The sequence below is a fragment of the Aythya marila genome, assembly GCF_965140915.1.
Source record: "Aythya marila genome assembly, chromosome: 3".
Lineage (NCBI taxonomy): Eukaryota > Metazoa > Chordata > Aves > Anseriformes > Anatidae > Aythya > Aythya marila.
Window position 1 is genome coordinate 91,782,432 of NC_139044.1, and position 25,921 is coordinate 91,808,352.

Here is a 25,921-nt window from a genome sequence, read left to right on the forward strand (position 1 = left end):
TTTTATCTTTTTTTTTTTTTTTTTTTTCCTGTGCTTTTCCAGTTTTGAATATTCTCTCTCCAAGGCAGCCATCTCTTTAAAAGATTGTCTTATGATGGCACGAAACTGAGCTACTGAGTTGATGGCACTCATTTCTCCAAAGGCTTTCAACAAGGTGCTAAGCCTCTGATATTTATTTTCTCAAGACTATACTAAGAAATGAAATTATTGTCTGAAATGAAACTGAGTTTATTACATTTGCGTCCAAATGCATCACACAGATTTTCCAGCATTCAACCCTTCTGACACAAGCACCAGGCAAAGCATTGCTAATAATCTGATTATTGATCATTGCCCTATTCAGTTCTTTCTTTACACTTTCAAAAGACACCTAACTTTTGCTCTTCTCAGTATAACAGAGTTCATGTACTTCTCTCTGTGATAACCCACACCAGCCAGTCCCTTTAGAATCATAGTTGCCTGTCATACATAGCAAATTGCTCACCAGTAGCACCTGTGCTGTGGTTTTATTTAACATCAAAATAAAGGAGAAAAAAAAAAATACAGCGGAAAATGTAATAGGTATTACAAACGGCTTTGTACACAATGACATCGGATCAGCTACACACAACTACAACTGTACCATCTGCTATCTTTCTTAGCGATGTTTTTATCATGTCATCCCATTACACGAGATAGTTGGTAATATTCCAGATCTTGCAAGTTGTTTCCGTTGGAAAGGAACCTATTTATTTTCAGAAAGCAGTCTTCTACTGCCCTAAGCACAAGAGAAAGCAGCAGCAGAAGGCAGTTTCTTTGCCGATACTCCCAAGTCTCTTCACAGCCACAACTCTTTCCAAGAAGTTCCTGAATGATTTTCCTTATAGCCTTCTCTTGCCGTCCATATATATTTTTCTATATATTTTCATATATGAAATATATTTTCATATATTTTTCTATAAACAATACCTTTGAAAATATGGTATACACAGTCACATTCCTTACTGGAATTAAACATGGTTTGCTTTTGAGTGTTAATTACTGAATAGAAATGTTGAAAGGCGCTGGATTGCTACATACGCTTAACTGGATAAAGAAGTTAGTGGATATGGTTGCAAACTAACATATTTCTCCCATGCTCAAGGAAAATATCCACTGTCAAAAGCCAAGATACACTATAGCAGTAGCAGTAGGCCAATAGCTATTCAAGCAAACTCTCACAATAACTTTTTTTTTTTGTCTAGGCATATTTATTTGAATTTTCTCAAAGACGTTTGATTTAAATCATTTTAATGCCCAAGTGTTGCACTAATTTTGTAACCTATATAACTTCTTAGAATGTTATGCAAAGCAGAATTAGACTTCTGAAAGAAATTAAAATACTAGAGCAGCAGTTGCATTAATCTTCAAAGTTTACAACACTAAACAAGCTTATTTTTTATGCTATTCTGAAAAGTCATACATATTACATTGGCACCTCTTAATAATTAGATAACTGCCTTCCATACATACACAAAAAATCATTTGCCATGATTTTTTCCCAGGGTCAACAGCAAAATGTCTGTTCAAAATATCTAGGATTGGCCAGTATCAATAATTTGGGAAGCTCTATGGTTAGCTCATTTGAAGCCTATGAGCTGTATATTATCCCAAACTAGTATCCTTAACAAAATTTAAAATTTAACACAAGAACTCTTTCACTGTTGTTGGTTTTTTTTGTGTGTGTTTTTGTTTGTTTGTTTGTTTTTCAAATGCACAACAATAATAACCAGTAACCTCCTGAAATTTTCTAGTTCCATACTGAAAATTCACATCTTTTATTAAGAATAAATAAATTTTAGAAAATTTTATAATAAACAGATTTTGACACTATTTTCCTCATTATCCACCATTCCGATTTTTGCAGATTTTTGGATCAAACATGTCATACTTTGTAAAGCAGAAAATCATTCAGTTCCATGGAAATAAAGGTAAAATGAACTGTTGTTTTTAAAAATAACAATACAACTTAGTGAACTAGGGTGGGGTTCTGAAGAAAGGATGTTTAGTCATTGATTATATGACTACAAGTAGTTTTTTGTAAGGATATGAAACATACAGATAATACAAGCTATTTATTACAACTTACTCAGCTGAATACTTGAATAATTGAATTAAAGACTGAAAGACATTTCATCCCAGGAGACAAGATGGAGTTGCAGTTACTGGCAGAGATTTGTGTATGCCAGGAAGAAAAAGCCTTGAATGAAAACAAACTACAACAGCTCACATAAAACTGACTTAACTCACAAACAAGTTTGGGCAGTTGCCTATGGAATTGTTGCTCGAGTTACTAATATTCTAAACACCTGATATTTCACTCGTGTCTGTTTACCTTAATTGTAATTTCTGTGAAGATGATCATTTGGTACTAAATTATAGTAAAAACAATATATTCTGACTAAGTGCTTGTTTTATGATTCGTTTTCCCTGTATATTCATAAGGAGAGATCTGAGAGAGCATTAATTACTTTTTTTAATAAGTACAACTTTATTCAGATAAGTAATTGTTCAGATGTATATTCATTTAACTTTAAACATAAACATTGTAGTGTGTACATATATCTTGCACTAAAAATTCATACACATTTCCTGTAAGACTGTTTTCTGATTTGTGGTATTTCCTCTGCCTTTCCACTAAGACTAGACATTACATTTCTTTCGCACACATGTTCAACAATCATCCCTACACTCTATTCCTGTTCTACAGCAAGTTGTCCTAAATGTTTTTTTCCACCAGTAAATGTGGTATTGCATCAAGTAGCTGGGGCACGGGCATGGTGCTAGAAATAGAGACTGTCAGTACACCTGTTTGCTGCGGTTGCTGGGTTGTAGGGCTGTTCTGCCGAACATCAGAGCACAAAACTCTTTGTTTTGTGACTACCACACAGAAAAAAAGCAAATAACAGGTAAAAAAAATACAGTATAAATAAATAAATTTATGAATGAAGGACATATGATTTATCACTCTGAAAATCAAAATCAAATGAAAGAACTTCAAAGATACAAAATTTTAATTTGATATTGCTAGAAGTCCCATCCTCTGTTGGAGCAGAAATCTTACGGAGCACACATGCCTTAGTTTGGATTTGTCTTTCTTGGACAGACTTGACAAGGACTATGCATGGCATTCCGATCTTTCTCCATCAGCACAGTTCTTGATAATTTTCTAGGTTTTATGCAAATGCTATTACGTAGTTATATATATAAGAGAGCATATATTAAAACATACAATATCCGTTGTACATTATGCTACATATACCCAGAAGCGGAGTTCTCAAATCAGCTGAGAAATTCCATTTACCTTCTCTCTACTCTTCCATTGTTACCTGTTACTGTCTCCTGCTTTTTCTACTTTGAAACTCTTCTACTAAATCCTCCAGTTGGACTAATCATTTCTAGTGTGGAATGATGACCTTATTTCATCTATTTTTTCACCTCAGAATTAGTAATTTTTATCATATTACCAGACCCAAAGTTGCTTTCCTCATTTTTGCCCCTTCTTATATATAAACCTTAAATTTGCTAATCTCCAGTTTTACAGTACAATGATTGCAGTCTAAATGAGTGGGAATCTATACAGCTACAGATCACAAACTTTTTATGCTCATGGGGATGCTGGCTGTGCAGCACTCGGCTCTGCAATAAATCCATTCCTAGCCTTGGCTTCGTGCTGACATGGACTGCTGCTCCTAATGGTCCTCTGGGAAAGGGCTTGGGTATGCAGAGAGACAACTGCAGCTGCATGGTTCAGTCCCAGCCTTAGCTACAATAGGAGCAAAAAACTGTGCTCATGTGTGCTTGCTTCTGACTTTCATGTGATATACAAACAGCTAAGTTTGTGTACGGCTCAAGTTCAGCTTGTCTCTGAACTTGAAATGCAATGAGCCAGTTCTTTCGGAATTGGTAGGCTGATGTTTCCCAGTCTCTTTAAGCTGAAAATTTGGAAGTGCTTCCATGTGAAGTATTCGCTCTCTACATTCTTATCTCCACAACCTTCATAGCCTTTGTCTTCTACTTTATATTATTCAACACTGAAGAAAAGTATTAATTTAGGTTGAGACTATTCCTAGTTTATAACTAATCTTTGTTCTGTTTTCAAAATGCAGTAGTCTGAGTTCTTTTCTTTATTATTTTTTTTTCTGTCCCTTTCCCACTTTTCAAATTATGACTGAAGAATTATTTGCTGTGTTTTAGTTTATCTTAAAGGAGATACTGCAGCTAAGTGGGATGCTGCTCAGGGTAGAACACTGGAGAATAAAAGTTTAGGACTGAGGCATGTCAAAGATCCCTCTAAGGACTTCCTTATCACTAGCCAAAAGCAGATATCTAGGTGATTGGAGTAGATGATCTTTTAAGGTTCCTTCCAATCCCTAACATGCTGTGATTCTGAGACTAGCTACGAAGAAAAAAGTATTCACTTGGAGGGCAGCTGAACAAACCCTAGAACAGGTGCCTGGAGAGACTGAGTTATCTCAATGGACAGACTCCTGCATAACCTGATCTAATTTTGAAGCTAGCCCTGCTCTGAACATGTGGTTGGAATAGATGACCTCCTGATATTTGTACGACCTAAATTGTTCACTAACTGGGGCGGTTAGGGCATTTCCTTCAAACCCACCTTACTGCTGCAATCCACAAAGATGTAATAACCCTTTCCAATTCCCTTTCTGGACTTAGCTCAGAACCTTCCTGTCGTGGTTTAACCCAGCCGGCAGCTAAACACCACACAGCCGTTCACTCCCTCTCCCCACTCCCTCTCTGGGATGGGGGAGAGAAATGGGAAAGTAAAGCCCGTGAGTTGAGATAAAGACAGTTTATTAAGACAGGAAAATAATAATAATAATAACAATAATAATAATAACAACAATAATAATAACAACGATGATAATAGTACTACTACTAATAATGTGTACAAACAAGTGATGCACAATGCAATTGCTCACCATCCGATGACTGATGCCCAGCCTAACCCTGAGGAGTCCAGGTTTATACCAGCAGACAACTGGGTTACAGCCATCCACTCACCATCTAGCCACCTCAGTGGGATGGGGAAGAGAACTGAAAAGTACAAGAACTCATAGGTTGAGATAAGGACAGGTTAATAAAAGAAAAAAGGAAAAAAGAAAAAAAGGGGAAAAAAAAAAAAAAAAAAGCAAGTAGTAATGCTCAATACAGTTGCTCACCAGCAGCTGACTGATGTCTATCAGCTGGCTGTCCTTGCTGTATCTGCTCCCAGCTTCTTTGTTCCCCTGTCCTCCTTGCTGGCAGGGCAGCACAAGAGGTCAAAAAGTCCTCAAGTATAAGCACCACTCTGCAACAACTAAAACATCAGCTTGTTATCAACTTTGTTTTCATCCTAAATTCAAAACACAGCATCACACCAGCTAATAGGAAGAAAATTTACTCTCCCAGCCAAAACCAGGACAAAATTAAAGAAGTCAAGTTTCTCAGAGTATGAAAGAAACCTCATGTAGCAAATAGCTAACAGAGATCAGGCATCTGAATGAAGAATGACAACTGTAGAAGTAAAAATGATTGAATCAGGTTTGTAATTAAATACAGTTCAATTAAAATTTTAAGTTTGCTTGTTCTCCATCACAAGGATAGCCTGCTTAACAAGACAACATGGTTGAATGTCATAAAATTACTTGACTGCTTAAGGGTTGTGGTCAACGGTTCTATGTCTTGGTGGAGGCCGGTCACAAGTGGTGTCCCTCTGGGGTTGGTCTTGAGTCCAGTGCTCTTCAACATCTTTATCAATGACATAGATGATGGAATTGAGTGCACCCTCAGCAAGTTTGCAGATGACACCAAGCTGAGCGATGCAGTTGATACAATAGAGGGAAGGGATTCCATCCAGAGGGACCTGGACAGGCTGGAGAAGTGGGCCCATGAGAACCTAATGAGGTTCAACAAGGCCAAGTGCAAAGTGTTGCACTTAGGCTGCGGCAATCTCAGGTATTTATTTAGACTGGGAGAAGAAGAACTTGTGAGCAGCCCTGCAGAGAAGGACTTGGGGTCCTGATGGACAAGAAGCTGGACATGAGCCAGCAGTACATGCTTGCAGCCTGGAAGGCCAACTATGTCCTGGGCTGCATTAAAACAGGGGTGGCCAGCAGGGAGAGGGAGGTGATTTTCCCCCTCTACTCCACTCTTGTGAGACCCCACCTGGAATACTGCGTGCAGGCCTGGGGCCCACAGCACGAGAAGGATGTGGAGCTCTTGGAACGGTCCAGAGGAGGGCCACTAAGATGATCAGAGGGCTGGAGCACCTCTCCTATGAAGAAAGATTGAGGGATCTGTGAAACTAGCTGACAAAGTGTTCTCATGTGCAAATTTATATGAGGGATAAGATTGTGCTACTACTGTTACTCACCCCTAAAGTGGAATTAAGATTTCAGCCCACTACAAAATACACTTTCCTTACCCGTAGGTTTCATTACACTGACACGGGTTACATCCAGTGATGACATACTGACAGTATACTACTTGAGTATTTCTGTGTTGAGCGTTCCCTTGTATCTGAACACTGGTGTCTGGTTTTCTACAGCTACAATCATTTGAATCAGAAATCGGAGCAGGCAACTTGATCTTCTGGCACCATCCCTATCTTTTCTTGTCAGACCATTATTTAACCACTATTACCTCACAAGGATACACTTTCCACTGATGAGTAACTTACTTGTGTTGTTACTGAGATAATTAATTATCAATGCACTGAAGACAGAATGCATTATAACAGTGGCTATCAAAACTAATGGTGTTCATACAGGCAATCACCAACAGGAAAATAATGCCGTGCTTGCTTTGGTGACCTACAGCATAAATTCATGCCAATAAAAATAAAATCAGGTTATAATTGTTAATGGTTATTACACATTAAGAACAAGGTTGTATGTTGAAAGAAATGACTTTCTATGTGGTACCTTGAAATACATATTTCACTTAGATGAGTTGGTGAGATATTTTTTATCTACCTGTAGATACCAACATTGCAAAGCGAGTTTGCTGTCCCATGCTCCCTTTGCAAAACTGTGCTCTCACCTGTGGGGAGCTTTTCATGTAGTCTGTTTTAGGCATCTCTTTTAGCATAAGACTGATTAGAAGATTAGAAGTGTAAAATTAGTTCCGGGGAGTGTAAAGAAAGCATTTACTCACATGTAAACATCCATATTTGTTCAGGAGTCCCGGCTGTTAAAAAAAAAAAAAAAAAAAGCTTCATTCTATTAAGACTGGAATTAACCTTACAAATTATAATTATCTTTTTGTAAGTGACGATAACCTCAGGAGAGATTATACAAATATGTACATAAAGATAGCACCATTCCAGATAGATTACTGTGGTTTCCTATTTGACAATCTCCCCTATAGTTACAAAGAGTACTTGCTTAATGATGCAGCATAATTGTAACAACTCTAAAATATTAAATATTAAATATTTTAGAAATAGTATTCAAAACATTAAATTACATCACATATATTAAAAAAAAACTTGCAAAAATAGTCTTATTGATGCTACACAAACATGCAGAAACTTAAAAATGTTAAAATGTTATTCTCAAACATAAATACATAGTTCCAGAAGTTTTTGCCCCCACCTCACTTGTTAGAATGTGCAATGTTCATATGAATGAGCAACTCCTTAGTATTTTTCTTAAGATCTCAAGTTTAACTTAAAATTTTTTACTCAATACAGAATTATATATTGTCCTACCTGTTTCTTCTACAGTTAACACTACAGATGTATCTAAACTTCAGAAACAGCGCTTATCTCTGCAACTACCTTATGGGAAGTTTGGAAATAATGGAGTTTTATGGGAGGAGAACTGAAGACCAGGGAGGTTAAGAATCAAAAGGCCAGTCAGTCTCACTTGTGTGCCTGGCAAGATCATAGAGCAGATCCTCCTGGAAACTCTGATAAGGCACATGGAAAATAAGGAGGTGACTGGTGACAGCCAACAAGGCTTCACTAAGGGCAGATCATGCCTGACAAATCTGGTGGCCTTCTACAATGGGGCTACAATATGGGTGGACAGCAGAAGAACAACTGACAGCTGGACTGGATGTGCAAAGCATTTGACACTGTCTCCCATGATATCCTCGTCCTTACATTGGAGACACATGGGTTTGACAGACCACTCAGTGGATGAGGAACTGGCTGGATGGTCACACTCATAGGGTTGCGGTCAACAGCTCAATGGCCAGGTGGAGATCAGTAACAAGTGGCGTTCCTCAGTACTGGGAGTGGCACCGTTTAACATCTTTGTTGGTTTACATGGACAGTGGGATCGAGTGCACCCTCAGCAAGTTTGCCGATGACACCAAACTGTGTGGTGCTGTCAACACAATGGAAGGAAGGGATGCCATCCAGAAGGACCTGGACAGGCTGAGGAGGTGGGCCTGTAAGAACCTCACGAGGTTCAACAAGGCCAAGTGTAAGGTCTTGCACTCAGACCAAGGCGATCCCAAGCACAAACACAGGCTGGGTGGAGAATGTCCTAATGAGGAGGAGCTGGGGTTGTTGGTTGACAAGAAGTTTGACATGAGCCAGCAATATGCACTTGCAGGCCAGAAAGCCAGCCACATCCTGGGCTGCATCAAAAGAAGCATGGCCAGCAGGTCAAGGGAGGTGATTGTCCTCTTCTACTCTGCTCTTGTGAAACCCCACCTGGAGCACTGCATTGAGCTCTGGGGCCCCCAGCACAAGAAGGACATCAAAGTATTAGAACGAGTCCAGAGGAGGGCCACAAATACAATCAAAGGGTTGGAGCACCTCTCGTACAAAGACAAGACAGAGTTGTGATTGTTCAGCCTGGAGAAGAGAATGCTCCAGGGATACCCCACTCAAGCCTTCCATTATCTAAAGGGTGGGCTACAGGAAAGTGGGGAGGGACTCTTTGTCAGGCAGTGTAGTGGCAGGACATGGGGTAATGGCTTTAAACTAGAAGAGAGTAATTTAGATCAGATATTAATAAGAAATTCTTCCCTCTGAGGGTGGTGAGGCACTGGAACAGGTTGCCCAGAGCAGCTGTGGATGTCCCATCCCTGGAGGTGTTGAAGGTCAGAGACAGGATGGGGCTTTGAGCAACCTGGTCTGGTGGGAGGTGTTCCTCACCACGGCCATGGCAGTGTCGTTGGAACTAGGTGATCTTTAACCAAACCATTCTGTGGTTCTATGATAAATATTAACTGCTTTTGAGTGCTGACTCTGAAATGCTTTGTGACTGTTCAAAAATATGTAATGCTATGTAACGTCAAATATGTTTTCACACTTTTATCAAAATTGACTAGTCAGCACTTTTGAGAATCAGGTTCAAAAGAATCGTATTTGACTTTATACATGATTTTGGATGCCTGGTCACAGAATATCTTGTTTCACTACCTTTCCCCAGAATCATTTAGGAAACGCATGACAGAACAGTACAGAGAGTCCATCAATTTTCTGCTGCAGTAATCACAAGATCATGCTCTCCCCCTCTCTAAATATTTACCATAGATATTTAACTTCTGATACAATATGCTAAGGAATCTTGTAATACTACCATTTACAAACTATACTTACCCAACCCATTCACAGTCAACTAGATGAAACACAGCCTAGTAGAAGAGAATGATATGCTATTGTGTAATTAAGTACTGCCAAGAAAATAGAATCACTTAAAGAAGTGCAACATTCAAATGATTAGGATCACTATAAAATTACATGCAACAGTATGGCATTTTCTTTCATGTGAGGTTTTAGCCTTAATTGAAGATACAGTAATTCCATTTGTGTTTCTTCCTTTTTATTTGTCAGTTCATGTAAATTATACTGAATTTTAACTCACTTTATATTTTCATGTTATCTTCATATTTTGAGTATAGCCAACATTTTAGTGCCTAAAATCTACCAGAGTTGTTATGCAAAAGAAATTATATTTTCCATTACCTAGGGATTCACATTTAGATATGATTAACATAGTTCAGAAGTTGACTTGAGCTTTGCTTGAAGCTGATATGCACATGATGCAGTTTTACTCTTTAGAGCAGTTTATGTAACTGATTAAACTCACTAGTAGGCTTGAAATAAAACAGTCCAGAGGACCAAGCTACCATCACAAACATGTTACAGCTCTCAAACTAAATGTAGCCTTCCCTCGATTTAAAATGTACTGGCATTGCACTAATGATTTAAGTAAAAAAAAAAAAAAATTACAAGCATTTTACCAGGACTTACTGGAATACAAGGAAACTAAGATATGTGAATAAATTACTTTTTACCTTAGTTTGGATACCAATTAATACTGGATAACAATAGCCTGATGAACTCCTGAGCTACCAACTTTTTGTAGATTTGCAATTTTTCCCAAGTGCGGACTATTTTGACAATTGAAACGCTGATGACACTGGTCTTCATTTTAAAAGTCTCATTTTCTCAGACAAATGGACATACTGTCATGTATACACAGGAGGAGTAATAAACCAAATAACCTAGAAAATGTAGAGTTGTATCCTGTCAGTTTTTATTTGCACAAAGCAGTAGCCCCTGTGCAACCAGTTATATTAAAACTGTTCAAGGACCAGTTTATTCATTTAACAAAGCATTATTTGAATACAGAAGACAGTTTTATTTACCCCAATAAATATTTGGAAAGTCTCCTCATGTGGTAGGTGCCACAGTGATAGTAAGATACTAGAATATTCCTCTGCTCACTCAATGTTAACTTTTTCCGGAAGTATAAGATGATCCCAGTTCTGTTGCACAAGGCTTTGATTATTATTTATTTATTTTGCCAGGAAACAGCCTGACAAGACACAGTAATTTAGGAGAAAAGAATGGATCAGCTTTGCTATAGGATCAGAAGATACTCTAGTGTGCCAGATCTCACTGCATAACATGAATCCCCTGCAAGATTCTGGCTCTCAGTTTTCAGCTACCTCCTCCCCATTTTTCCCTGACTTTTATACTTTTAAAAAAGTGTTCAGATTACTTTAGAATTTACTTTTATATAACTTTGAATTACGTTTGCAGTACAAGAAAGTGCCCTTAGCTTAGAAGACTTAATTACAGCAATTGAGCAGATGGAGAATTTCCAGCTTATCAGAAATTCATAAGGAAGCAGGTAAGTAGAATAGACTTTGACGCCTTTAAGCTTGCCAATTTCAAAGTAATAATCTTGAAAATACAATAAACATTAAGATTTATTCATTTAGTCAAAACATTCTTTAAACCAAGTTTAATTTCCTCTTAAGAGTTTAATTTACTACTGTACAGAACTCATGACAATGGTAAATTATATTCAGTTGCAAGCCTTTTTCAAACAACACAGAATTTCAAAGTGTTCTCTTTAATGAGACCTCTCCAAAGTTCTTCTGAAGTCTCATTAAAGCTTCTGTTGTACATAGCATTCCACCTCACCTTTTAGAAAGGCAAGATATACTTAACCACAACTTTAATTTTTGAGCAGACATATGCCTGGGGTTTGTGATCACTGGTAGGAACAGCAGCCCAGCTGACTAATAAAGCCAGTTTCCATCAGGAAGTTCAACCACCACTATGGAAACTTGGAATTGCCTAAGTTTTAGGTCGCGTGATTTTTGGAATACATTCTGTTTGTACATAGCATTTCATTATTGAGGCTAAGGCTATCGTATTATTTGCTACACGTATCTGTAAAGCCTAGACAACACTTACGAGTATCATTAGTTTTATTACTCCTCTGTATTTATTGCAGCATTTCAAGAATGTTAAGTTAGTAACTTACCTTAGTACTGGGGACAGGAAGTCAAAAGCAAGCTCCATAAAGAAATAGCGTACTTTCTACTATTAATTTTTGTCCACATTTATTTATGAGTAAAACAAACAGCAAACATTACAGCAAAGGGGACACTCAGGCCCAGATTTAAAAAAAAAAAAAAAACAAAACAAAACAGGTGCCTGGATAGATTCTGATTTTAGGCACCGTAAGATTGCTGACAAAGTACACAAGAAGAAGTGAAAGTCATGAGTGTTTCAGCAAACTTTAAGTGCATTTCAGTATTTATTTAGATGTTTAAGCTCTCGCACTAGATTTTACAAGCTGGTGAACACTGGCAAAATTATTTCTCCCACAGAACTATAACCACACATTCCCAAGACAGTATAAATATATGGTTGAACTAACATTAATACACATCACCATTTTATCAATTACATAATAAAACAAATTATCAAGTATCCAAATATTAAGTTACGCAGCTTGAAAGGCATACAAAATATTACAGAGGTCTGCCCAAGTCATAGCAGAAACTCAAGGAGGGAAAAACAAAAGAAAAAAAATAATCACACTTTCAACAAAGCAATAGTCGGTAAACAACTTTCAATAGGTACAGTAAAAGAAACTACAAGATTTTTCAGAAATTTTCTGATTAAGAATTTTTAGCTACAATAACAAAGCATTTCTACGTTTTAAAAAAATATTTACTAAAGTAAAGGGCATATTCTATACTTCCTGCACAAGACAAAGGCAACATTTTACTAGAAATATTAAATAGCCCCTCCCAACCTTTTTAGGCCCTCTGTTAAGTTGCACATCAAGTGCCAACATTAATTTTACTGTAAGGCTTTTTGTCTGGAGACATTAAAGACTTGTGTGCTTCTGTACAATTTAAAAGATTTTCTACATGAGTAACCATAGAGTAATGATTTGTAAAATGGAGAGGTTCAGGTAACAGAAAGTACAGACACTGGAGAAAAAGTTGCTGTAATTCATAGTATTAAAAAAACAGACTGTGCAAATCCTGATAATTCTAGTGCGATTGTGGGAGACGAAACATACAGTGAAGCAGGCAAGACTATCTTAGAGGCCATATTCTTCAATATTGAAATGACTAGAAAAAAAAAAGTAAGGTCCAGATAAGCTGGTAGTTCTTAATTCATCAGAACTATGCTCATTTATAAGGAAAAACATATAGCTGATATGCTGGGTATTTTGGCACCTAATCTCTCTACGGATTGATTTACTTTAGTACCCCAATTTTTAGTAGTAGAAACTAGGTGGGTAAGACTCAATGGCATGATTAAAGGATATTTGAACTGGTAATTAATAAACAAGGAGACAGCTCAGACAGCTCAGGGTACAGCAAAAACATTTACTGGGTCTCCAAACAGTTGAGTATTTATCTAAACATACAGTTGCATTTCTACTAAGCTTTTAGCCTATTAATTACTCCTAAGGAAGCTTCCTTTACTACTAAAAAATATCAGACCCATGTCTTTGGCATGCAGTCTGCTTAATTCTTAGTTCCCGTCCTTTAATCCTACAGTAGTAGTATAGGCTGTTGGGCTTTACTGAATGCAACAGTTATTTCGGTGACCATTGGAGTCTTTAAAACGGAGGCGCATCTTGGGGCGGTATTTCTCCAAGTACAGAAGTTGCTTGCTGTTAAAAGCTCCACGACGTTTCCTAAATAGAAGAAAAAGTGTCTTAAAACATTCAATTACTGCCCAGTGAAATAATACCACCCATTGGAGAAAAATATTTTTAGGTCACTTGAAAAAATACCATTAAGTCAGGACTGTAATGAAAATAACAGTAATTAAAAGTTAAGTGCCAGGAAAGAGGGTGGTAGCTTCCTTTCACAAATACCTAATTGGACTACATAGTATTTTAGATAGTGTTTCCACCTCTGATATATACAAGAGAAAGATCTTGCAGATCTTTAGAAGAGACTTCAAAAGAAAGCTACAGAGAGCAGATTTGAGACCGTTTCTTCCTTAAACAAGCTAAGGTTATGTAATCTCTTAAAATAATTAAGAATACTACAATATTGAGAGAGTATTTAGCATTTTAAGTTGAACTTTCTTGGTTCTGCTCAAACCAAGAACCTATGAAAGAGCTACGTTTTCCTTTATTCTTTGGAATGTGTACCAGGTTTCATATTCCTCACTTTGTATATACCAGCCTGAAGATGTGCAAGCTGAACATAATTCCTCAAAGGCTTGGCAATTATACAAGTATTTTGCCATTTTTAGTAGGCACAAAAAATAGAAGGAAATACTCTTCTTAGGTAGGCTACCAGAAAAAAAAAGACATGGGGGAAAAACTGTTTAGCACACTTTGATCTAATAAAGAAAGGAGCCACAAAGGGGAATGAATGAATGTTAGCTCCAGCTAGTAGACAGAACCTAAGTCTCGAAGGTGTTGTGCCTCTCAAGAGGAAATACCAATCCCACACGTCAAGTCTTAGAACACTGACTGTTATGAAGAATGTCTGAAGATCAACAAACAATAATTTAGAATTCCCTGCAGTACCCAAGGATATGTCAATGTGTTATATCTTGGAAACAGATGTTAGCTTCGTACTTACTGTCTTATAAACTGCACTGCATCTTCATACTTCATTCCACATTCTATCAGTGCAAGAGCAACTAAGACTGGAGCTCTGGTTAAAAAAAAAGTTCAATTTAGCATTTACCAGTGCATACTCAGGAAAGAATTATACTTCCCCCACTTCTTCCCTCGAGAAGCAAAGAAGACATGCATAAGGACAGAAGAGAAACATAAGGAAGACGGAAAGGTTTTCTACATAACCGGGTGATTATACCATGTTTTCAAGCTATGTACTGCCCTTAAAAAAAAAAAAAAAAAAAAGGAAGAATTAACTATGGTTAACCATAGTTTTGTTCACCTGACTTCAGGTATATGGGAAGACAGCAAGAATAAAATGTAAGTTATTATTCCACCCAAGCCAAGGATTTCCTTGCTTGCTAAAGTGTTCTTCATCTGACAGAATGCTGTCTTCAGTTAAGAAAGCCTGGCACAAATTAACAGAGATTAACAACGTATGGCTCCATTTATTTATTTATTTTTTTTAAGAAAGTTCCACATGCAAGACAGAAAAAACATGCCATACTGCAGCAAAAGGTATGCACACCTAATAACAAGCTTACTAAATGGTTTCATATGCTTACTAAATGATTTTATAAGGATTTAACAAGCCTTACATGTAAGATAGATTTTTTTTCCAACTAGTTAACCACAAAATTTTGAGGGGGAAAACCAGACACATCGCTTGTTTTGGTGGCATTCAGCAGTACAGTCAACTCATGTGAAGCCATAATGCAAGCAGTGGATAAGTGACGCCAAGACCAGAAACCTCCATTTTATATTAGAAATGCTGAAACCAATGGCTAAAATATTTCAGCTACCTTTTGAGCAGACTTATTTCTAGGTAGTCTAAAAAAGCAACAGAAAAAACATTTTGTCTTCAGAACTTTTAGAGCTGTATTTAAGAGCCCCAGCAGACAGAAGAAGCAGAGTTGGTAGGGTATTTAGCTTCATCTGTATAAATTTTGAGGCTGGTGTCACTGAAACAGGGCTTTTAGACTTTGGAAAACAGCCAAATATCTGGTGAGTTAAAGTTGTTCTTGATATGCCAAAACACCTCACTCATTTGGGGCTAATAGCTATAGTATCCTCATTACTAGGAAACTGACAATACTGCTGCAATATGGATGGAAAAAGACATATAGATGAGAATCAGTAAAAAACAAATCCATACAGAAAAGAAAGCCTGTAGCAAGACAAAAAATATCAGGGGGATACTCATTAATATGCTTGGTATAGGAATGTAGTTTTTTACTTAATTTAGTAACTCAATAGCTGTGATAACAGCACAATCTTTTGAATAACCTAAGTCCCATATTACATACAACAGTTTGCTGTCATTTAACCTACTCGAGTGTGAGCTCATTCCAATGCTGGATCTGTTACTATTTTACATTTGCCTCAACTACGCTTTTGTACTAAATATTCGAAAGTCTGACAAGGGATAACAGATCTTTAAAACTTTACCCACCGTCCAAGACCAGCAACACAGTGTACAGCAATACAACAACCAGGTTCTTCACGAAATTTAACTTTAAGGAGGTTTAGCCAATCATCAACAATCTGGTTGGATGGTGGAGCACCGTCATCAAAGGGCCAGTCCTATAATATAACATGAGACATGCATAATTACATAGAAGATGCAACTACTACTGCTTTGTGCATAAAAAAAAAAGTGTGCATAATTGACGACAGAGCTGACAGACAAGGGAACTGCTCAAATTTATGTTTTCTTATAAATAAAAGCATAGCAATATTAGGAGTATATTCCTCTCAACCAGTTTCATTGAGCAAAGGCATTTCCACAAAAAATGTTTTTTTCTCCTAAGAGAAGAGGTCTATGGAGCTATGCACTCATCAGCTGCTGGAATATGCTTATAGAGTGAATTAAGCTGGTGACTAATAACTATAAACATTAAGTGTCAAAAAGCATCTGTTACACTACTTACCAAAACCTGAATGCCTTCTTTTTCCACCGGAGCAGTGTCATAAGTAGCTTCACACACTCTTACCACTGTGGTAACACCGTATTTCTTAAGTTCCTAGGGAGTGAAAAGAACCGTTTTAAGAGCAAGATGACATTTTCTCAACTGGTTTGCTTATTAACTTCTTCCTAAAGTTTCAGTAAATGAACTAACACAAATGCTTGCCAGCCTGTGAAGAACACAGCTGAAATCAAAGACTACTGTGCACTAATGCCAGATACCTGTAAGCTCTTCTGCAAACATATCTGAAGTGGTTTGCTTCTTAGATCTTCCCCTTTGCATACTCCACTTAAAACTAGCAGTTTGTAACACACTTTACTGATAAGAATTAGGAGAATAGGGCAATAAATCATTCCAGTTCATGGGTTTTCATTATTGGAGAATAAAAAAATAATTTTCCATTTTACTATTAAGCCTCATTTATGAGAAACAACAGTACAATCACACTTCATTTTCCCTGCAAAAAAACATCATTCACACTGTCTGTGAACACTTCATCTAGCTGTGAGAGTATAAAAAATTTATTAACTCACTGTATTTCTTGTAAATTAGCCCATACTAAATGCATATATGTAACAGAGGTACGATAGACCTTAAATCTTGCTAATAAGATTGCATTACAAACTCAAACCTTACCCATAGGTAACTCTAGAAGAAGGCATTTTTATCATACACTTAACTATACAACTTATGCCTCCAGCATGTTAGCTGCAAGGTTCAGATGGAAGATTCAGATACAAGCAATATATGCTAAGACATGCTTTAGCTGGGAAAGAGTTTCAGCATATACTGGAACACTTAAGTAGCATCAACAACTCAGGATGCAGAACAAGTTTACTACTATAAATTTCAGTCATGTAAGCAATGACACTCAAGAGGATTGTCTTCAGCTACACTAGAACCCTCATCTACTAATACTCAATGGATACAGGCAGTGAAAACATGCTGCGATTCTATTATTTATTCCTAAGTTGCTGGTGTACAATCTATACTGAATTATTCTCTTTGTAAGCAGTATTGCAATAAAGGCAAAGAAATGTTACACTGCTTAGATGAATCTGAACATGGGTTCCCATCACTAGCAGATCCTGGTACTGTTCTACAGAACTCAGCCAAGACCATTCCTGATTACGCTCCTAAGCAGCGTACTAAATACTAGACAACAATTATTTCTGTGCTTCACTTTCAGAAGTATGGTTTAGTGAAGGCTTAAGTCTCCAAGTAGATTTGTCTGTAAAGCATGGCATTGCTACTTGAAATGAGTTAATATATGAACAGCCTCATCACTACTTCATACAGACTCTGTAGTTAACAAATACTGAGGAAGGAAATTGTTAGTATAGTCTGCTGTTGAGGCATAAATAAGAACACATCAGTAAGAACTTTGGCCCAACCTTACCTCTATAAATTTGTTTAAGGTTGCGTTGGTTGGATTGTGTGTGATTAGGAATCTCATGTTCTTGTAGGTGATTTCCACAGGAGCTGGGCGGTTCATTCGGGCCATATTAATTTAGTTAAACATGCAACAAGATTATGAAAGGATTCAAAAAAATCTAATACAGAAGTGATGTAGAGAAACTGAAGTCTACTTCACTATACTCCACGTGAAATTCTCAGTGCTTCGAAGTATGAAGTTGGGAGCAATGGGAAATGAAATGAACCTCCTAACAAGAAGCAGCAATTCTTCAATCCAGTAATACTGAGGCAAAAGAAAGGCAGTGCACTGAGGTTTACCCCATCCAGGTCTGAATTCTTTTGTTAAATGCTCTGCCAATTTCAATTCAATACTTCTTATCCTGGTCAACCACTCTTAGGGGGGCTTCTTGGTGGAGTAGTAATGAATTTCTACAGTTCACTTGTCTGCATAGAGGTCGTGCTGTGCCTGGCAGTAGTCTCCACTGCCCTTCAGAAACTCCATAAATGTGTGACCAAGAACACCACAGAACTGCTGTAAAGAGAAAGGAGAAAGAAGCAAAATGAGCATACATAAAGTAAGGTTATTTTTAAGACAATAAGCATTATAAACTGAATAAATGAAAGGAGAAAGACCAAGTTTCACAAGGATTATTCTTTAAATCCAAGAATTAGGTTTGCATAAAAATCCTGTTACCTTCCCTGACAAAGAAACTAAATGTTTACTAGAAAGTCAATATATTTATTAAAACAAAGTTGCTGCATCAAGTACTTTAATACTGAAGATTTAAATATTTTCAAGTATAAACTCAGAAGTGCTAACATTGCAAGAAAATATGAAGTTTTAAGAACTCCCAGTGTACCTATCTTCTACTGCAAATTAAGAAATATCACAACACCTACTGAAGTTACACTGACCTTAAGCAGCCACACAAAGGCACACATGAGATTCCTTGAATGTTCACTCTGAATATTCGGACAACTACTGTTTAAACCAAACTACCATTCTCTACACAGAGACAGAATAACCTGCCTTAAAGGATAATGCAACGGACAGTTTGCATGTAGGAACAATTAACTCACATGCAGAATAGCCAGTTAAAAAAAAAAAAAAAACAAAAAAAACCTGGAAATGCAGGAGGCCTTGAAAGCAAACCCCAAAATCTTTATGGCCTAACAAAGTAACACAAGGTTTGAAACATGTTTTGAGACTTAAAGCGTGCAGACTTCTAAAGGAACATTTCACATACTCAAGGATGAAGACATTATATCAAGATAGTGGCTATACTCTAGCTAAAAAAAATATGAAGGCAACTTATTGGCTAGGTTATTCCTGCCCAGTAGCCTGCTATTTCCCTAAGATTAAATTTGCATATAAAGTTACTGCAAGATGCACAATCAGGAAGTAGATAGCTGATGAACTGCCATAAGTTATGCATTCACTTGCAGATGTTGCTGTGAATATGATCCAGGAATACATGCTTTCATGCACTCTGGAATCTTATGGCACAGGAGTTAGTTTCGTGCCTAGCCACATTGGCAGTGCTGATGACGATACCCAAAAGCCCCTTTCTACCTGGGGAACAGAGGGTAAAAAGAAGTTTTGTTTCCCAAAAGGATAGATACAGGCTGAAACAGATGCCCACAAATTATTCTTAGGTATAATGAGAAACATCACCAACCCTACAACTTCTCAGGAAAAATGAAGTATGCTGGCCAGTCAACTTCAAACACTGGGAGGAATTCAAATATATCTAAGTCCAAACAAAATATCACCCAACATACTTTGGGAATGGGTTAGCTGAGCATGCAATATTACAGAAGAGACTTACTATCAGAGACTTACTGTTTAAAATGGGATTTTTGGTAGGCTAGGAAATGGCAATATCAGTTCTTTGCCTTCATATATCTAGCTACGTTGTATATTTTTCTAGTAAGTAAACTGTAGCAATCATCAGACTTTATTTTTTTTTAACCACAAACTCTATGCATCCATCCACATATACGATCATGGCAAGCACGCATGAGAAAATAAGCAACAGAATTTCAGTGCTCCTACACTCAACTTTCTTTCAAATAACCATGAAAGAACCAGCCTGTGCTGAAAAGCAGCCCAACCACAAGAAAGCAAATTCAACAGATGAGAACCTACAGAAAACTGCACGATAAAGCCTGACAACTGCCAACGTCTTAAACCACTTCGTTGAAAAGGGCAGGAAGAAAAAGTTACATGCAAATAACTCACAGTTGCTAGCTGCCATCCAGGATTTGGAGTCACACCAAGACCCCACTGCAGACGCTAAAGCATACCCAGAAAGACGACAGCGAGCATATTCATAACAATGCTGAGTATTAAGCAGAAGTCACAACAGATCAGATGACCTAACAATTGCTGGTTTTCCCAAGAGGCCTCCTGGCAGCACAGGAGTTCTCCAAGTGCTGTATGCTTTTAAAGAACTGCAACAATGTTTTATGTTGCAGACAGGGCTTTGCTCCATTCCTAAGTCCAGAGGAGAGGAAGTCCTTGTAACAGGGAAAAGTCATTCCAGTTTAGACTGTAGCAGAGATGAACCATACAGTTACCAAGTACCTGTACAAAAAGCACACCAAATGCCTCCCCTGGTCCTTTTCACATTTTCAGACAGCTTTTTGTTACCAACTTTGAAGGATGCACCTTACTGGCTTAAAAAGAAGACAAAAAAATAAACAACTGCTAACCAGTATGACACAAAAAGAGCTGCACACACGTTGCTGCCATTCCAGAGGTTCTATCATCACCATTTTTATGAAGACTAGAGGATTAATTCTCCAAGTAATTGTGATTTATTTGTTACGTAACCTAAGATCTTGAAATAAAATAAGCATGAAAAAGGAGCAGGAAGGATCCCTTGAAGAGTTAAAGGGCAACAGACTAACAGTAGCCAGCAGAATGTGAAGAATTTCAAGCATCATCATTGACATACCAACCATACCAGCAAAAGGTAGATGGTGCAATAAAGAGTCCTAGGACCAGACTTAGGGAACACCTAAAATAGCAACTGAAGAGGGCTTATTTAAAGTCACTTTCAATTAGTTTAAGAAGCAGAACGCCAGAAAAGCACAGGGCAGCTTTAAGCAGATCCATCTGCGCAAGGTCTTACACTGCTTTTCTCATGTGCTGGCAGATCTCATGTTTATCTCTTTGTAAGTCTTCTAAGACAAGCTGGCCATTTTCTCCAGTAGAGGATGAGGGAGAGAAAAGTGTCAGAAACAGAAATAACAGAAAAAACGTGAGCTCGAAATTATGAGACAGAACTGGGTCACTAGGGTAAAGAAACAGTTTTTCAATCCGCAAGATGAAGAATTTAGAGGGAAAGGAACACAGAGTAATTGGAAACAAGGCAGCACGACCCCATATGGTGGCAGGTAGGAAGTAAGAAGCCATCGGGTTTCATCCAGTCCAGTAGGTTGGCTGCCCTCAGTGCGCGCCTGGGAGTACTCAATATAAAAGCAGACAAACACTTCGCAGGGGTAAAGAGGAGGGCAGGCAGCAGAGCACTGGTTAAGCAGCAACGCCTCCTTTTTCAAAGCAGATTGTTAATTACATCCAGAAACTGCGTTCACAATTCAAATTATACGAAGTTGAAGGGACTATATTACACGATGTTAAGTTTGAGTTCCCTGTGCAATTAACCCCTACAAATGGATTCATTTCTTTAATACTGGCTTAGCAGTTAGCAATTAGACACATCAGCACCTTACTAATTCAGAGAAGTACGGACCTAACTAAGCATGCATTTCGTTCTCACTGTTTGCCTTGGCAACAGCTGCTGCCACATTATAAAGGAGCAAAGCTCACATTTTCCTTTGATGAGTATGCCATCTCTTCTCATCACTGCTAGCTGGAAAGCTCTGTGTGCAGACCGATTCCTTAATGCTATAATAGTCTGTACTATGCTAAGATAGATTTTGCCAACCTAATTTAGGTCTGTTCTGGGAGTTAAGTTAAAATTACAAACAAGTATATTGGCATGCTCTTTGTGTTAGGACATTAAGTTGGAGTACAAGGTTTCATCCCTCTTCAGCAAAAAGGTCTGGAAGACAAAAAGTCAGCTATAAACACGCTGTTGCAGTAATTAACACCACCTCATGCTTGGTGAGAGCCCAAATGACTTCAACTTTCAAAAGGCTTGGAAGTACAGTTTAAGTCACTGTATTTTTTTAGATAGTTCATTATTTGGTAGGTGATTTATCAAAAAATCAAGATGCCATATAAATGCATAAGGCTGCACAAGTGAAACCCAAATGCATGCTGTTGTATACAGAAGTTTAACAGAATGATATCAACCAACAGTTTGTACTGTTAATTTGGGTACTCCGTCACATGGCTTTCCATTTCAATGTGAGCTATCCTTGAGGAAATTAACACTGAAGGATTTTTGGTGATGATAGCAGCACTTTCTATTAGTAACAGAAAGCCAGGCTACATTTAGACTCTCAGATCCGTCAAGACTTGGAAAACAAAATGAAGGTTTAATATGCCAAGACCTCCTATTAAAAGAAGGTATCCCGTCCAATAAGGGACAAAGTCATGTTAACTATGATTGCTCCATCTATCATTGAAATTACAAGAAATTACAGAATAATTACTCAAGCAAGAGGAAGACATCTCATAAAGAAAAGCTTTAATTCACACCCTTCTTTGGGATAGGAAGCTAAATTATTTGTCTTTGCTGACAGGAAGATTCAAACATCAATTCTGTTTGAAACAATCATTTACATCTGGCAAAAAGTGCTTATGAAAAATCTGTTAGATTGGTACCGACATGTGGAAATGGAAGGCCTGTAGGGTTAACCCATGGTGCTGATGTTCGTTCAAAACCTGGTAGCACCTTTAGAAGTGTGCAAACCAGAAGCTCTGGTCTACACAGCTGCAGGGCACTTCACTTTCAGAAGATGTGTAAGATGGCTCTCAGCTGCTCAACCCACCTGCTCCTAGACTGAACATTTATGTCCAGAATCAGCGATGTGGGTGTCACATTCTCTGAAACCACACTGTAATACACTTTGTTACTGAAACTATGGAATAAAAGCTAGAAAACTGAACTTCATTACAATGTGACAGTGCCTACAATTGTTCTAACTTGCTACTTGTCAAAAAGCTACTGAAAAACAGGGGGGCAAGTATCCAGACTCTCTCTTACTACTCAAGGCCTAAGTGGTAACAAAGGCACAAAGAAGTGGGAGGGAAAGGGGTACTAACTGCAGAGCCATTACATAAGGTGATGGCACACCTTCATTAGGTGTTGTTGACAAGATTCTCCTTTCATCTACAGGGTACGCGAACACCTGTGTTATATCCACGGTGACAGGGCTACCCATTTTGGCTCAGAGAGCAACTCACAGCCTAAGAAAATACACTCTGATAGCACAAACAAGAAATGCCAGGGGTTTATCACAAATTCGTTACAACATGCTCCACAAAGGACATTTCTTGTGGTTAAAGCATGCAGTTCAGGGGAAGAAAAGATTATCTCAAAACTTCCTGTATAGAAAGTCAATGCAACTTCAACAGATGATGAAACAGAGGCCTTGTGACTATATTCCCAGTTCTCCTGCTTGCACCATGAAAGAACATGAAAAAAGCCTTAATTCCCTACTGGGGAGAGCAAGACGTGACAATCCAATTCCACCCCTTTTCTAATGCATCCTGAGTTTCTGAAAGTGAGGAAGGACAGACTCAGAAATTACTTAACGCTTCTGTTGCTTAGACAGCAAGCTACTTAATTCCTGTCATTCTACTCAAAACTTACTCCATTACATTTTAAGCATATAAAGGCAAATACAGTTATTGCTGTATTTTAAGTGTAATACAAATCCCCAAGAAGAAGCCGCATCTGTGAGAGAAGCTGTAAGAAGTTAGGGATCTACTTGTAACTGTTACCTTATTTATTGATCTTATAGAGTGAGTTTTATCTTCAAATATAAGGTATCTACAACTAGCTTAGAATTCAGTAATACCCTGATCAGGGAGTTCTGGTTAATCTTTAAGAGACGTGATCACTTACAGTCAGCCTACACACTGGGATAGATCCAGCATTATTACGTGGCATGTCTTTGTCATAAGAAAAAGGTTTCACAAGATAGGACTTATTAGATAAGGATAAGTTTTATTTATTTACTGCCATACTGACACGTTTAGTTTCACTAAAACAATGATATCCTTCTCCCTCAGCCCTCGCTACAGCTGTCACTCATTTTTCTTCCTCATTCTCACATTTCCTCCCTGCATTCTTTCACATTTTCCCCCTGAAACAATGCCGCTCCTGTACGACAATTTCAAAGCGCGCTGCCGTTCCGTCGGTATAATAACAAGAGCTGACATTTGAGTGTCATCTCCACGCTGTTTTTCTTTTTTTTTTTTTTTTTGATCTGACAGTTTAATGAAGTTACGAGGAGACAGTGTTCGTACTTCTGAGTCACTGCTTCGGCGACTCCGCAGACACAGGTAGACATATTGAGAAGTTGCCTCCGGCTGCGGCGAGGCGCAGCAGGATCGCCGAACCCTTGCGCCAGGGTCAGCTCAGAGGATTCGCTGTGCAGGCAGCTACGAGCCGCGCACAAGTGACCGTGCTCCTGCTGTTACCAGCTGACAGCAGCCGGATTTTGATCGCGTTTTGCTTGCTTGCGGAGGGCGCACCGCCACCTGCCAGCTTTGTGGCGTTGCTGCTTTAACACACAGCGTGCTCTGCGGTCACGGAAGTTAAGCAAGGGAGAGGTTACGAGGGGAGGGGAAGAGAACACCACAAAGAAAGGTCTCAACGACAGGCTCCGGCAAAATTCACGGCTTTTATTACGCTCGTCAGCTCGCAACCGCGAAGCGGGGCAGGCTGCTACGGCGGCACCCGTCCTCAACCTGCCTTCAGCCGCCTCCTCCGCAGCGTCGCTCTCCCCTCAGCCCGCTCCCGGCCTCGTTTGGGGGAAGGCTCCGCGCCCCGACAGCCGCCGCCCGGCGCAGACAAAGCGCGGCCGCCCCGCCGCCCTCCCGGCCTCCCTCATGGCCGCCGCGCACGTGCCCGCCGCCATGGCTCCCCCCGGCCGCCCCCCCCCGCCCACGCGGCCGGACAAGCCGGGGCTTGCCCCAGCGCCCCGCGGGCCCGGGGCCGCGCCGAGCGCCGCCGAGGGGCCGCCGCCTCCTCCTCCTGCTGCCGCCGCCGGGTCGGAGCCGCGCTTCTTCCCCCCGGCTCCCGCCGCGGAGCCATCTTGTCCCCCGCAGCCGCCGCCCGGTCCCGGCCTCCCCCCGGCAGGGGGCTCCCGGCCTGCCACAACGCCGGGGCGCTGCGGTGCCCGCACCGGGGGGGAGCCGCCGCCGCCACCACCGCCACCGCCGCCAGACGGTGATGCGGAGCGGCGGACAGGTCAACCCATCCCCTGGCGGCGCGGCGAGGGCGAGCCCAGCCCGGCTGCCCCGCGCCAGAACAAAGGAGACAACATGGAGGAGACGGAAGGGGCCGGGGAAAGGGGGGGAGAGGAGAGGGAGAGGCGCCGAGCCCGGCACGCCCGGGGGGGTGAGGGTCCGCGGGCAGGGTGCGGGGAAGGGAACGGGGGGGGGGGGGCGTCGCGTCGCGGCGGCACTCACAGGAATATGGTTACTCATTGAAGACTGTAGCCTGATCATACAGCCGGGGTGCGGGCGCCACCGCCGGGGGCAGGAGGAGCAGAAGCAGGAGGACGCGGAGGCGCTGGAGGCCGCGGAGCTGCCGGAGGGGGTTCGGCGGCGGAGCGGGGCTGGGGCATACAGCTGCGGCGGGCGGCGGCTCTGCGGGCTGGCGCGGCGCGGACGCGGCGGCACAAGGGGGGAGCCTGGGCGCCGCCTCCTGCACTAGCGCCGCGGGGCCCGCCCCTCGCCGGCGCCCGGCCGCGACGGGCGTGGCGCTCGCCCAATCGGAGGCGCCGCCGGCGCGGAGGGGGCGGGAGCGGCACCGCCCGCGGGGCGGGGCTTCCGCGGGGCGGGGGCGGGAGGGCGCCGAGAGGCGGAGGCAGCCGGCGGGAACCGGTTGCTGAGGGAGGCGGCGGGAGGGGGGCGGGGGCAGGGCCCGGCGCGATCGCGCCTCGCCCACAGGGGCGGGGAGCGCCGCCCCCGGCCGCCGCGGAGGGGAGCGGAGGGTGCCCGGG

At 40.2% G+C, this 25,921-nt stretch overlaps 2 protein-coding genes across 2 annotated transcripts; both read right to left on the reverse strand.

Moving 5' to 3' along the window:
* Positions 1-11,827: 11,827 nt before the first annotated feature.
* PTP4A1 (protein tyrosine phosphatase 4A1) lies at positions 11,828-17,894 on the reverse strand. Its single transcript, XM_082757290.1, has 5 exons — positions 17,754-17,894; positions 16,319-16,411; positions 15,841-15,971; positions 14,350-14,424; positions 11,828-13,445 (listed from the first exon to the last, which is right to left on the reverse strand). The coding sequence occupies exons 1-5, from the start codon at positions 17,856-17,858 to the stop codon at positions 13,328-13,330; spliced, it is 522 nt and encodes a 173-aa protein (XP_082613416.1). The 5' UTR covers positions 17,859-17,894; the 3' UTR covers positions 11,828-13,327.
* A 268-nt stretch (positions 17,895-18,162) lies between these two features.
* Positions 18,163-25,519, reverse strand: LOC309876683 (uncharacterized protein). Its single transcript, XM_082757291.1, has 2 exons — positions 25,386-25,519; positions 18,163-18,302 (listed from the first exon to the last, which is right to left on the reverse strand). Exons 1-2 carry the CDS (start codon positions 25,422-25,424, stop codon positions 18,207-18,209), a joined length of 135 nt encoding a protein of 44 aa, XP_082613417.1. The 5' UTR covers positions 25,425-25,519; the 3' UTR covers positions 18,163-18,206.
* Between the last annotated feature and the right edge of the window lie 402 nt (positions 25,520-25,921).

Bases quoted from the DNA above. Each gene is read 5' to 3' on its own strand.
- PTP4A1 (XM_082757290.1), bottom strand. From the start codon at position 17,858: ATGGCCCGAATGAACCGCCCAGCTCCTGTGGAAATCACCTACAAGAAC. The intron at 16,412-17,753 runs GTAAGGTTGGGC...TTCACTCCCTAG, and splicing joins CCTTAAACAAATTTATAGAG to GAACTTAAGAAATACGGTGT. The intron at 15,972-16,318 runs GTAAGTAGTGTA...GTTATATTATAG, and splicing joins AAGAAGGCATTCAGGTTTTG to GACTGGCCCTTTGATGACGG.
- LOC309876683 (XM_082757291.1), bottom strand. From the start codon at position 25,424: ATGATCAGGCTACAGTCTTCAATGAGTAACCATATTCCT. The intron at 18,303-25,385 runs GTGAGTGCCGCC...TTCTCTTTACAG, and splicing joins CAATGAGTAACCATATTCCT to CAGTTCTGTGGTGTTCTTGG.